Here is a 12,822-nt window from a genome sequence, read left to right on the forward strand (position 1 = left end):
TCATAGTGCTGAGCGGTCTTTAGATGGCATTCATAAGATTTATGATTCACGATTCTCTCTCTCTTCTTCTCTGTAAGTGTGTGAGTGAGAGAGAGAGAACAGAAAGAGGGAAAAAGAGAGAGAGAGACAAAGACAGACCGGAGAGAGAAGGAAAGGGGCCTGTCGATGACACAGTTGAATAATGACAATATCTATGATTGATAACTTATACAGAGCTAGTCGTGTGTGTACTGTATTTGTGTGTGTGTGTGTGTGTGTGTCTGTCAGAGTGACATAAGGAGAGTTTATGGGTTCTGTTTTTCCCCGCATTCATTTGATGTTAAAGAAGCAATGATGAATGGGTTTCATGTAGTTTGTGCTGTCAGTGGTCACTCTGAAAAAGAGAGGGGAGGAGTAGCAAGTGACCACATTTCCAAGGGACCCATGATGTTTATGTAGGAAGAGCGGGGCTTAAATAGATGAAGGCATAATAAACGTCTTTCAGTTAGAGAGGACAGTTGTTAAACATTCTGGTTTTCAGCCATTAAAGCCTTAATAAAATATTTACTGCACCTGCTGGTCATTTTCGACACACCATGAGCCAGGTTTTTTTAAAAAGCCTTCCAAAGGTTCTTAACTGATGCATTTGGATTTGTATGTTATTGTGTTAGTGTAATCCTCACATCCAATGCAACATTTTTTGGCACTGTATGCAGGGTAGCCTGGCAGTTTGATGCTTAGGTCCGATGTTAGATCTTGGAAAAATACATACATCCTCTTAGTCGGGTCCCAACACACTCCGTTGCGATCAGGTCAGCTGTTTGGCTTCAAGTGTCCAACTCATGCTCAGTACCATTAACATATTGAGGCGTCATCTGTTTGACTACCGACTGACTGGTAACATCCACTCACATTCATGCCAGTGTAGCAGCAGTCATAAATTCCACGTTCTTACTTTTGCTGAACCTTCGTACCTGATTCCGAATTGCAGTGCTGCTTGCTGCTTCAACTGCCTCCATCAGCTCATCCTCTTTCTTAGGTTTTGGCATTGTTCTTTTTCTAAGCTTTAATGTTAACGTATATTTACATCTGTCTTTGATTCTCTACCATTATGTGTTTCAGTGAGTAGCAGATCCCTGGTTGCTGCTTGGATCATTTGAAAACTACATTTAAAGAGCAGAGCCTTTTCTGGAAAATCTAACTATAGAATCATTTGCTTTGAATGGTTTGGCACTTAACATGCATGTCTGACTGAATGAGCACTGTGTATTCATGCTGTGTAGTCATACTAGAAAAGGATTACTTCCCATCAGACAAGGGAATGGTTGGAGTGTGTGTATATATATATAAACTTAGATTTTTCAAGCCTGTCTTTTAGCTCCTAACTGCTCCAGTGGAGTAAATCATTCATCATAATGTGCAGCTGAAATCACTGTCTTTGTTGCTATTTAAATAACTATATATATATATATATATATATATATATATATATATATATATATATATATATATACATATACATATGCATATATATATATATATATATATATATATATATATATATACACACACACACACACACACACATATATATGATTTTTTTGTGTGTGTGTGTGTGTGTGTGAGACCTCTAAGGAAATAGCTTGAAGTATGGGGAATGTTAATGTGATAGTAGTTTGAGGCAATGTGTGCTGACAGCTGTGATGAATTGTTTCCAATGTGCTTGTATTCCTTACCACCCGTACAGTATTATCTGTATCATGCCACATGATAATTCCTATCCATACTGTAAATAACTACACAGCATCTGTATTGCCTCCACAAGTGGTATATAGTGGTAAATTGTATATAATGTATTCTTTATTTAGCTTCCTCTTCCTTAGTACCATATAGTTTTAAATTTCTGTTTTAAAGAAAGATTTCATGCCCTTTTTTTTGGTCCACATTTATTTTTATAGTATGGTACACTTTGCCACATTTTTGAGACTGAATGAACAACAATTAAGATGAAATCTGGAGATTATTCATTCTTCAGAAATGACATATGCAATATTTCACAGTAAAATGTCACATTTCAAAACAATCAAAATGAACTACAAAAGTCCGTTAAGTCCGCTCTGATTTTGTGAGGCCTTCATTTTTAATTAGTTAATTTATTTTGTTGATGTGCTGCTTCATGTTTCCACTGGAGTGCAGTCTTGAGTCAGCATTAAAAAAAAAAAAAAAAAAAAAAGTAGTTCACGAGCCAACTGGTTAATTGGCTGTTCTCATTCAGTTTTCAGAGCTTCAATACAAACCACAGTTGGTTCAAGAGCTTGTCAAGGCCACATGTTGCCCTGTAATGGCTGGACACAGTGGACCAGTTGAAGGCAACTTGAGTTTTAGCTCGATCCGTGGAGGAGCATCTTCATTTGTCTGGTCCTGGGTGGACTGAGACCAGCTGTGTGTTTATAATTGGTTCTTGCTGATGAGGTGTGGACTTGTTGAGGTCCTGTTTTCTCCCATTTGTGTTTATTAAATTATGGACAGTGTGAATGCTAAAGAAGACACAAAGGAAGATCATCAAAATTTGCTTCTCTTACAAGTCAGTTTGGGTGGACAGTATGTGAGGAGAAAAGAATCATTCACTTCACCATGTTGGTGATTTTTAGATTAGCTCCCGATCTTGGGGCAGAGATTAGCCAGGTTGCTGTATGAAAAATAACATAATAAAGGACGACACATACATCTTTATGAGGTAGGATTGGTGTTAGAGAGGTTAAAATACATATTCACAATAGATCAACATAGATTTGTAAAGTTTTGTTTGTATGAAATTTATGTAAAAATGTAAAAAAAAATGTATTATTATTTAATGTCATTTTGTAGGTGTATGCTAGTATTATGATTTGTCTGTACTGAATTCCACAGTACTGTAGAGCTATAGAGCCTTTACATTATATTTGTTTTGCTGCAAACATGCCCACATAACAGCAAGTCAGTTATCTGATGTTCAAGTGCAAAAAGAAAAGAGCAGGATGTGAAAGTGTATAATATTCAGTGTATTTTATGAGAGCAAATTTCACTGGATGACATGTCTATGATCAACGTGTCCCAGTCAATTTGTTCCAGAGCGCACACAGTCTGTCAAAGGCCACTGGGATGTCAGTATGTGTGTCTACTTACATTGTGCGTTATGGATGGTTCTACTGTGGCACTGAACATTTCCAAATAGGAGGGATGTAAATCTTTGTCCATCTGTTTGTCTGTGTAGAGAGTGTTCAGGATGGATTCTGGTTCTTGGTTGCAACCATGGTATAGAGGACACAGCATCCACCTCACCAGCACAGGTTCAGCATGACCTGAGCTCATAGAAAAGAATGAATGCTAGAAAAGTAAAACCCAAATGTGTTTGTGGCTGATGTATTTTTTTTGTGTTTAAGACAGAGAATGAATATGATCTGTGCAATAGCATATGCCATACATACTGTAACGATAAGGCAGTTATGAAGCTCTTTCTGTTTTCTTTCTTTCAGAGCACTGCTTTTGTCTCCCTATGAGTGAATGTGTGTGTTATAGAATTTTCACCACAATTTTGAATGTAAGGTAAAACACTCTGTATGCAAGAACTCCTTTGCTATTATTTCCAGACTAGGTAAACACTGGGTTGAAGTTTACCTTTCATTGCCATTAGTTCTGTTGACATCTGTGGCAGCAGCGCCGTTTGCAAACTGGATAGCTGCTGTGGTCGTCCTGCTGTTCATTTCTTGAAGCATGACGTTTTGGTGTGATAGACCTGCCCTGCATGTGTCAGGGGTATGGCCACAGAGCAGTGTCACCTCTGAAAGCTGCTCTCTGCCTGAGATATGAAAAGGGAAAGGAAAAAAAAAAAAAGAGAAGCTGGAACTATAACATTTTATCTGTATCTCATAGATGATGTGCTATATATGTAATGTCATTTAATAAGAGTGGTTGCAACATTTTGTTGGTCAGAAATTTTGCACTCATAAATGGAATAGATTCTGAAACATAAGCTCCTAAACTGTTACCTACACAATGTGAGAACTTTTTGACCGTTACCTGCTGTTATAGTGGGAGATGGCTGCCGGCTCCTCCACCCACTGTAAGTAGGGCATCGACATCTTAGTAGATGGGTATAGGCTGACCGGAAGTCCCTGTTGAGGGCTCCATATAGGATAGGGTTGAGGGCTGAGTTGGCATAACCTAGCCATAACACAATGGGAAATTCTGGTACTATGCTAGGGTCTGGATGCTCCTTTAGGCCCAACACTGTGAATAGGATGAAATAAGGCAGCCAGCAGACAACAAAAGCACCAATCACTGCTGCCAGTGTCACTGTGGCTTTGTGCTCCCGCAGAGCCACTGCTGTAACACTGGAAACCATGGTGGTGCTGGTAGAAGGGTTGCTCCTGCCGTTGTAACTAGTGATACAAGTCGGTCGGACACTGATAATACGCTTGGCCTGTGCCCGTGCAATGCGAAGTATTTGAAGGTATGTCCAGCACATAGCCACCAGAGGCAAGTAGAAAGTGAGAAGTGAGTCAGTGAGTGTATATGGTCTGTTCAGCTCAAAACGACATTTCCTTTTTGGAGCCCAAGGCCCGTAATTCTGCACTGTCCCATTAGCAGTGTTCCACCCCATATGGATAGGCAAGAAAGACACAGCCACAGACACGGCCCAGACACTGGCCATGGCCATAGCAACTCTCCATGGTAATACCAGTGAGGCGTATCTCAGAGGCATGGTCACTGCCAGGTAGCGGTCCACACTGATGGCCAGGAGGGTGAGGATGGAAGCGGTGCACAGCATGACATCCATGGAGATGTAGAAGTTGCAGAAGACGGGGCCGAGTGGCCAGTCATTGTTGAGCTGGAGGAGGGCGGAGAAAGGCAGGACTAAGAGGCCGAGCAGCAGGTCTGTTACTGCCAGCGACACAATGAAACAGTTAGTGAGGCAGCGGAGGCGTCGAGAGGCGCAGACAGCCAGGCACACCAGCACATTACCACCAACAGTCAGGAGGATGAGGAGGGACAAGATGACACCCAGAATGACTTTTGACAACATTATTGCTGAGGCTTCAGTGGAAACAACCAGATGACATCATGGCCAGAGATTTATGTGAACAATTATTACGTTTTCAGTTTTAAACTGAAGAAGTCTTGCTCTTTGCAGAAAAGACTTTCACATTTTAGTCTGTAAACTCACATTGAAGTATTATTACATATATTTGTTGTTTATTTATATATTTATTTAGGTGCATATTCTCAATGACTCAAGGTTTAAATGTGACTTAAGATGGTAAACCCTCCTTCTCCTTCTTTTCCAGTATCTTCTGTGCTGCTGATTTACTTAAAGGTTTCCTCCTCTGTTAGGGCCAGAACCTATTAAACACAGCTTTCAACTTTCCTGTGGCTTGACCACATCAGTGTGCCCATTCACACTCTTGACATTATTCGTGAGAAAAAAGTTGCCTAAGCAGCATTTGTCCTCTGATAAATTCTGCAGATCAGCGCTATGTGTAACTGTTGAAATGTCTGTGAGAGCTGCTGAACAGCTTTCTGTATGCTCGGCAGACTGATACTGGTCCATGGCGTCACGTTTTCTTCAACACCATCTTCTATGGCTGCAGTGACACCTAGTGGACATAGATGATTAACACAGTTAGACTTTGGTAGTTGTTACAGGATCACATGTACCACACATTAAACAGCAAAGAGCAGTTAATCATTTGGTTTTGTTATGACCATATCAAAATATATATGTAACGTATTGATTATTGATAGCTGATTTATTGCAGTGTCTGGGATAACTTATGTGAAAATATGAAGTACTTCCTTTGTTTGTGCTTTGTTTGCTGTGGGAACAGTATTTGCTCAGCAAAGGACAAAATGTACATCACTGCAATCTGCTGTAGCTGGCGTCAAGCTTTGCCTTTAGAATTAAATAAAATGAATATCGTGATGCATCAATGTGGCAAAGTGTAATATCCTCTTAGATTATTTTGTGTGTCAAATGGAAATCCAGTCAGGCATCAGAGAGTTGAGTCTAGGTTAAATGTGATTAGAGCTAAATAACATAATAATATCTATAAATAAAGTGTTTTAAAATCAAACGACTAGTAATACATTTAAAATTCAAATACCAATGTTTAATTTGTAAATTAAGCTATTTTTATATTTAGCTGCTTTATATTTAAGTATTTTGGCAAAAATAATGTTGTTATGGATATCATTTTCCCCATGACCTTGGTTAAGGAATAAGCGGGTATAGAAAATGGATCAATGGATGGTTATCATTTTTTAACAACATATGTTTTTAAATTTTTGTTCTTGGTGGAATGAGGGTAGCAGCTTGATAAGGACTGCGGGCTTGAGTGTGTGTGTAATATGTGTGTTTGCGTCAGTGGGTGGTGGGTAATGTTTGCTTGTCTGTTTTCTAACAGTGTAATGGATACTGGGAGCTTTGCCAGTCTTGGTCCAGTTCTCCGCACTTATCACCTCAAAGAGAGAAAGAAGGCAAGACACCCTGGCTTCATGTGAAGGTGAGAAGAAATAGAAATAGGCGACATAATGAAAACAGCACAGCAAGAAGGGTTTTAATTAAATCTGAGCCTATTAAAAAAAAAAAATCTCTAATTTTAAACGTTTCTAATCTGCATTCCTTTGTTCTGTGGACACACTGCTATCACCAACCCACTGCTTTGAATTACATCCAGAGCAAACACTGATAACACAATCACTAATGTATGAAGTGACCCAGACAGACTTTTGTAAGGCCACACATTTCAACAGTTTTCATGATGAGAATCTGTCTCTGGTTGTCTAGCTTTGTTTCACACACACATGCTCACTCAGATAGCTGGAACAAGTTTTGGCTTGGATCCAACACCAGCCTGTGGGGAATGTCCAGATATAGACACATAATGCAGCCACTACTGAATTTTGGGACAGTCCTGTCTCATCCTTGGGACTTAATGTATGTAAGATACATGTATGTGTTTGGTCACATGTCCTTAGGTCCTTTTCCCATGTTCCAGTGCGTGTGTCAGAGCGCATAACCATATTAATTTCCTGTGTTTATATTTGCATAAACATTTGTGTTATAATAAAAACCATATTAATATACAATCATGCCCAGTCACTTATCAAGAAGCTCAAGTGAGCAGCAAATGGCATTCATCGCATTTTTATTTTATCAGTGTCAAGTCAAAATTAATCTGTGCAGAGTACAATTGTAGTAAAAAGTCAGAGTCATTCACCTTAATGTTGTCAAGTATGGTGTACCCTTACAGTGAATAGAGCTTTGCTCATTTAGACAGTGTGTTATTTTATTACTGGCAATCTGTTTTCTTTCACTAACTCTTCATTCGTTGTCCCTAATGGAAACAGTGGTGAGTGTTGCTACATTTGTATATGTAACTACAAACACACACATGCACGGACACACACATACACATGTAGGCATGCATGAACACACTAACACCCAAAGTGTATGTCTTAGTAATGGGTTGTAATAACTAGCGAGTGCTGTGTTTTTCGCAGGATTGAAAAGGGACTCTATTTTTAGGAGTTTTCTGCGGGGGAACGCTTTTTCATGGCCTGGACAGCATGGGTTTGTGGTTTTGAGGACCGCGCTTGAAGGATTCATCCAGGGTCTAGTCTAACTGTAGGTCTCTATGTAACCGAGGTGATACTCAACAGATGAGCACAACAGAGATGAAATATTAGATGATTAACTTTAAGGACCTCCTTGATAGCTTCCTTTCCTTAACTCTTTTCTTCCAACACATGAAAGACGCAGTGAGTTGGAAAGACTTCATTCTGCCCCATCTAGACCTTCCTTTACTCAGTAAGTGATCTGGTGAAAAGAGCCCAATTAGAGTATTGAGATGAAAGGCAGCAGAAAAGAACTTGGAACAGTGGCTCTTACCCACACACGGTCTGAGCTCGGAGATGAGTAATGAGGTTATTTGCCTCTCAGCTGGGACTCTGCTATCTGAACTGTGAGATTTTCCAAGAAGAAAATGCTCATTTTATGATCTTTTTTAACCAGCCAGATGTGTCTTTTTAGAAATAAATGGATAAGCAATATCTGCTCTTATTCAGCCCAATGAGTAGCCAAAGTAATCATGCATATTTCCACAAATGCAGTGTGTGCTTACACAGAGCCAGGAAATGGGTTAATTCTACAGTCTCAAATCACCGATAAGCTCTGATTTGTCCGCACGGTGCTCCAGAATTGTCATGAATACATGAAATAACATCATTCATTCACTTATTCATTCATTCAGCCAATTAAAACTCAGTCCAGTTTTAGTGTATCTGCTACTATCTGTAGGAGGTACGGCAGTGTCCTAAGATGACAAACCAAAAAAAACAAAAAGACTTGTCCCTACACAGAGCGTCCATCTGGGCACCATAATGCAATAAGACTTTTGAATGCTTCATTTATCCTAATATAATTCAATTGAGCTAAAATACTTGGCTCACTCGCTTCCTCTAGCAATCTATAGCTGTCTGCATTTTTAGGAATGTGCTGACGGCTGGTATTACATACACTGTGGAGGCTCGCTTTCCTAGTGGGGTCTAAATCCTGGTCCCGGCATAGAAATCATCAAATTTTACAGCGTGACTTGGTTGAAGGTTAGGGTGAAGTTTGGTTAAGGTTAAGTTAATGGTTAGGATTACAGTAAGAATCCAGGAACTGAAAAAGTTAATGTCATGTCCCCATGAGAAATGAAAGCAAACGTGCGTATGTGTCCTCTGGCTTGTCTTTGTTTTTGGCTCTGAGTGAAAGACGCAGAGAGGGGAAGTGGTCTGCACTAAGGCTGCTTGGTAACAGCTGTGTACCCTGACCATCGAAGAGAAGCTGTGGAGTGTTGATGACATGTGAAACTAAAACACAGTGAGCGCTAGACGCTGCCACAGACAGGCAGATCAAGACTCATAAAATATGCATCGGCTCTACCAGCATGCATTGTGACACACACACAAAGATAACCCAGTATATATGCACAAATAAATGCAGCTCAGATGGAGATAACGGATTGCCCTTAATGCGTCAGTTTTGACCTTAACACTTAACTGTTATGTCAATATTGCAGCTTCTGTATAGAAAAGCTTCAACTTAATAAATGTCTAAGTGGACACACACATGCACAGGTTCAGGAACAACATGTCTCCTGTTTATACTTTACATATACATTTACCATCAGCTCATAAGAAATGAACTGCTCAGCACTGAATGTGAGTTTTTGACCAAGATCTGAGGCTTAACCAGTCTCTTTGCATTCTGGTGGTTACTTCAGCTGACACTGCAGAGGTACTACTTTAACCCTTTGGAGTCTTGAGCTGTTATTGGCCATTCTGAATACTTTATGTTTTCCACATTACAAAATATTTACCATGCCAGTGTTTGGTATCTTTATTTTTCAGCACCATGCCAATATGATCTGATAAATGTATTTTCACTTTGATATACTGAACCAACACACTGCACCATATACTGCACTGGATTTCCATTTGACACACAAAACTCATAAAATCATATTTAAAAATTACGCTTTTTTGACACTAGCATAGTCAATAATGCATAATGCATACATACTGTACATTAATTTTATATCACATTTAAAATATATCTGTTTTACTTGGTTTATCCAAATCAAACTGATCACACTGAGTGTTTCAGGCCTGCACTTTCAACATAAGCTGACAGCAGTGCTCGATACGGCAAGTAATCTGTAACATTTTTATTTTGTCTATTTAGCTGTTCTGTGGGCTGGTGCTGTAATATAATGGTATATGCATTTCTTCTTATCAGATCAGATTGCACTTCCTTATGTAAAACCCTTGTAGCTGTCAACAGGTTATGCTTTTCTCATTTAGAAAGAAATGGAAGGTAAACAAGGTGCATAGGATTAGCAATGTTTTACTAATAAAATAAAAAGGACTATTATTCACATTAAAGTCAGAAAAAAAGTTATGTAACAGTATCACCTGATTATTTGAATATCTTAGAAATGCAAAGCAGAAAAAACATCAGAATGCTCATGTTGTGTATTTCCGTTTGTGATTATGAAATATGAAGACAGGTTATTTTTGAGTTTAACGTTATAAATAAATATTAAATGATATTTTCTTACAGGACCTTCTAAATTTTTGTTGTTTCTTCTCACTACTCATGTAGAATGGATAATATCACCAATCTGTTCAGACTGTATGGCTGTTTTTTAATATAATGAACTATTCATATTTTGCCTATTATGGAAATTCACACTATTTGTTTTAGATAAAGAGGAAATATGAAGTTAAAATGTAGAACTTTAATGTGTAAACAAATGCAGAAGAGTGTGGTAAAGATAAATTTGTTTCAAATACAAATGCACACAAAAAAATCTCACTGATTAAGTGACCCATTTGTAGATTTGTTGTGCAGATTTTACATGTATAAACCAGGCTTAGGGTCAGCCTGCCTGAACTCTCCACAGCCACAAACCCATGAATCTCAATCTACATTCAGACACATTTTAAAAAAATTCATCATTTCCCTAAAACTGAGCTGACAAGTATTCAGAACGACGACGCAAGTCTATGACTGTCACTCACCACACACACACTCTGCTGCTTATTCTGATGCAATGACAAAAAGAAGCACCAGAGTATATATTATTTGATTGAGCAAATATTTGACTAATAATTAAATGAACTGTTCATTCATTTTTTTATAGCAAATCCATTTCACCAAGCATAAAGTAGGAATTCATCAACTTACCCCTGTGCTGCTTTTCTATTTCTCTGACGGCTGCCCCTGCTTCTCTGCTTTGCTTTCCGAGTGAGAGAGTCTCGCTCACAAAGTGTGTGTGTGTATGCTTGTGTGTCTAATGAGTGTGTAAGTGTGTGGAGAAGATAGAAGAAGAGAGAGAGCAGCAGCAACTCACACAGCTCTTTCACTTTTCTTTCATTCTCTCTCTGCTTCTTTCTATTGTTCTTCTGTCTTTAGGTTAATTATTTTAATAGCTCTTCCATTCTCTTATTATGCTTTCTAACTTGTATGTGCAAGATGTCATAATATAGATAATATAGCTGGTTCTACTTAACAAACTGTTGCCTTTGGAGACCGGGCTGTACTACTTGAATAATGGAAGCGCTAGCAATAAATCTGGTTTGGAGAGAGACGCAGGCAGGAATGGTATCCATGCATGCATCATTTCTTGTCTTTAGGGGTTTTTTTTTCTCATGCACATGTCTGTGCTCTTTAAAACTCTCATACTTCCTGGTTCCTTTAGAGCTTCAAGGGTGGATGTCTCCTGGGTAAATCTTTGAGAACTGGCACCAGTTGAGCTGGAGTGATGACAATGACCTAATAGGGCTCAAAGATTTTTAAATATATGTTTCTATTTCTAGCACAGCTTTTTACTCAGCCTTTATATCAGTTTTTTTGTGTGTTTTGGCTTCTTTCATGTGCTGATGTGGCTTCTTCTTTCCTTTCCAGTGCCAGTTTATCTTCTCAGCTTGGGGCTTACATTCACAAATCATTATCACTTCTCACACCTTTTGTCTGTTCTTGCCTCCTTTTCCTTATCTGTCACATCTGTCCGTTTTTGACTCTGTCTCAGTTTCTACTATCTTGTTCATATCTTTGTTGGCACTGAATTTAATCTGTGTCTCTTTGTGCCTTTTCTTCGCCTTTTGCCCAATGCTCCTTTTTATTCAGTCATCTGTATATCACTTCATATCTGGCTGTGTCACTCTTTTCTTTTTCTTTTTTCTTTCTTTCTTCATTTCTTTTTAAACTCCTCCTTTATTTCTCCTTGTGACTCATGGCATCAAGGTTCCAGATTTGTTCCACTACACAGAACTATTGTGATAACATATCTTTCTTTATCACATTTACTTTTTTATGCCCTTCTCTCCTACTTTCTTCATCTTCCTATCTTTTATCTCACCCTCACTTTCTAACATGTAACTCATGTCTAAAAGTGACCTCTTCACATTTTAATCTGGTTAATGTTTCTAAGCTCTAAACCTTTTGCCAGTGTTTGTATTGATAGAGTGTTAAGCTCTGTCACCCATAATGTTTCCATAACAAGACAAATACTTTCTGATATTTCTGAGTTGGTGGAGGATACCTTATTATTAGCATTCCAGAGTCTGAGTCAATGGTGTCATCAGTCATTTGGCTATATGTATGTATGTATGTGTGTATATATACTGTGTGTATAAATATATATATATATGTATATATATATATATATATATATATATACAGTGGGTACGGAAAATATTCAGACCCCTTTAAATTTTTCACTCTTTGTGTCATTGCAGCCATTTGCCAAAATCAAAAAAGTTCATTTTATTTCTCATTAATGTACACTCAGCACCCCATCTTGACAGAAAAAACCAGAAATGTAGAAATTTTTGCAAATTTGTTAAAAAAGAAAAACTGAAATATCACATGGTCATAAGTATTCAGACCCTTTGCAGTGACACTCATATTTAACTCACATGCTGTCCATTTCTTCTGATCCTCCTTGAGATGGTTCTGCTCCTTCATTGGAGTCCAGCTGTGTTTAATTAAACTGATTGGACTTGATTAGGAAAGGCACACACCTGTCTATATAAGACCTTACAGCTCACAGTGCATGTCAGAGCAAATGAGAATCATGAGCTCGAAGGACCCGCCCCAGGAGCTCAGAGACAGAATTGTGGCAAGGCACAGATCTGGCCAAGGTTACAAAAGAATTTCTGCAGCACTCAAGGTTCCTAAGAGCACAGTGGCCTCCATAATCCTCAAATGGAAAAAGTTTGGGACGACCAGAACTCTTCCTAGACCTGGCTGTC

At 38.6% G+C, this 12,822-nt stretch overlaps 1 protein-coding gene across 1 annotated transcript; it reads right to left on the reverse strand.

The window, feature by feature from the left end:
• Nucleotides 1-1,952: 1,952 nt before the first annotated feature.
• Nucleotides 1,953-10,852, reverse strand: hrh2a (histamine receptor H2a). The gene is made up of 5 exons (XM_026330540.1): nt 10,754-10,852; nt 4,039-5,615; nt 3,637-3,817; nt 3,145-3,320; nt 1,953-2,516 (listed from the first exon to the last, which is right to left on the reverse strand). Exons 2-4 carry the CDS (start codon nt 5,042-5,044, stop codon nt 3,311-3,313), a joined length of 1,197 nt encoding a protein of 398 aa, XP_026186325.1. The 5' UTR covers nt 5,045-5,615; nt 10,754-10,852; the 3' UTR covers nt 1,953-2,516; nt 3,145-3,310.
• Nucleotides 10,853-12,822: the final 1,970 nt, after the last annotated feature.

Source organism: Mastacembelus armatus, chromosome 10 (assembly GCF_900324485.2).
Source record: "Mastacembelus armatus chromosome 10, fMasArm1.2, whole genome shotgun sequence".
NCBI classification, from domain to species: Eukaryota; Metazoa; Chordata; class Actinopteri; order Synbranchiformes; family Mastacembelidae; genus Mastacembelus; species Mastacembelus armatus.

What these genes read in the sequence shown, in the direction of transcription:
- hrh2a (XM_026330540.1), bottom strand. Translation starts at nt 5,044, where the DNA reads ATGTTGTCAAAAGTCATTCTGGGTGTCATCTTGTCCCTCCTCATCCTC. An exon ending in ATCTCCCACTATAACAGCAG is followed by an intron (nt 3,818 to 4,038) that starts GTAACGGTCAAA and finishes TTCATATCTCAG; the next exon opens with GCAGAGAGCAGCTTTCAGAG.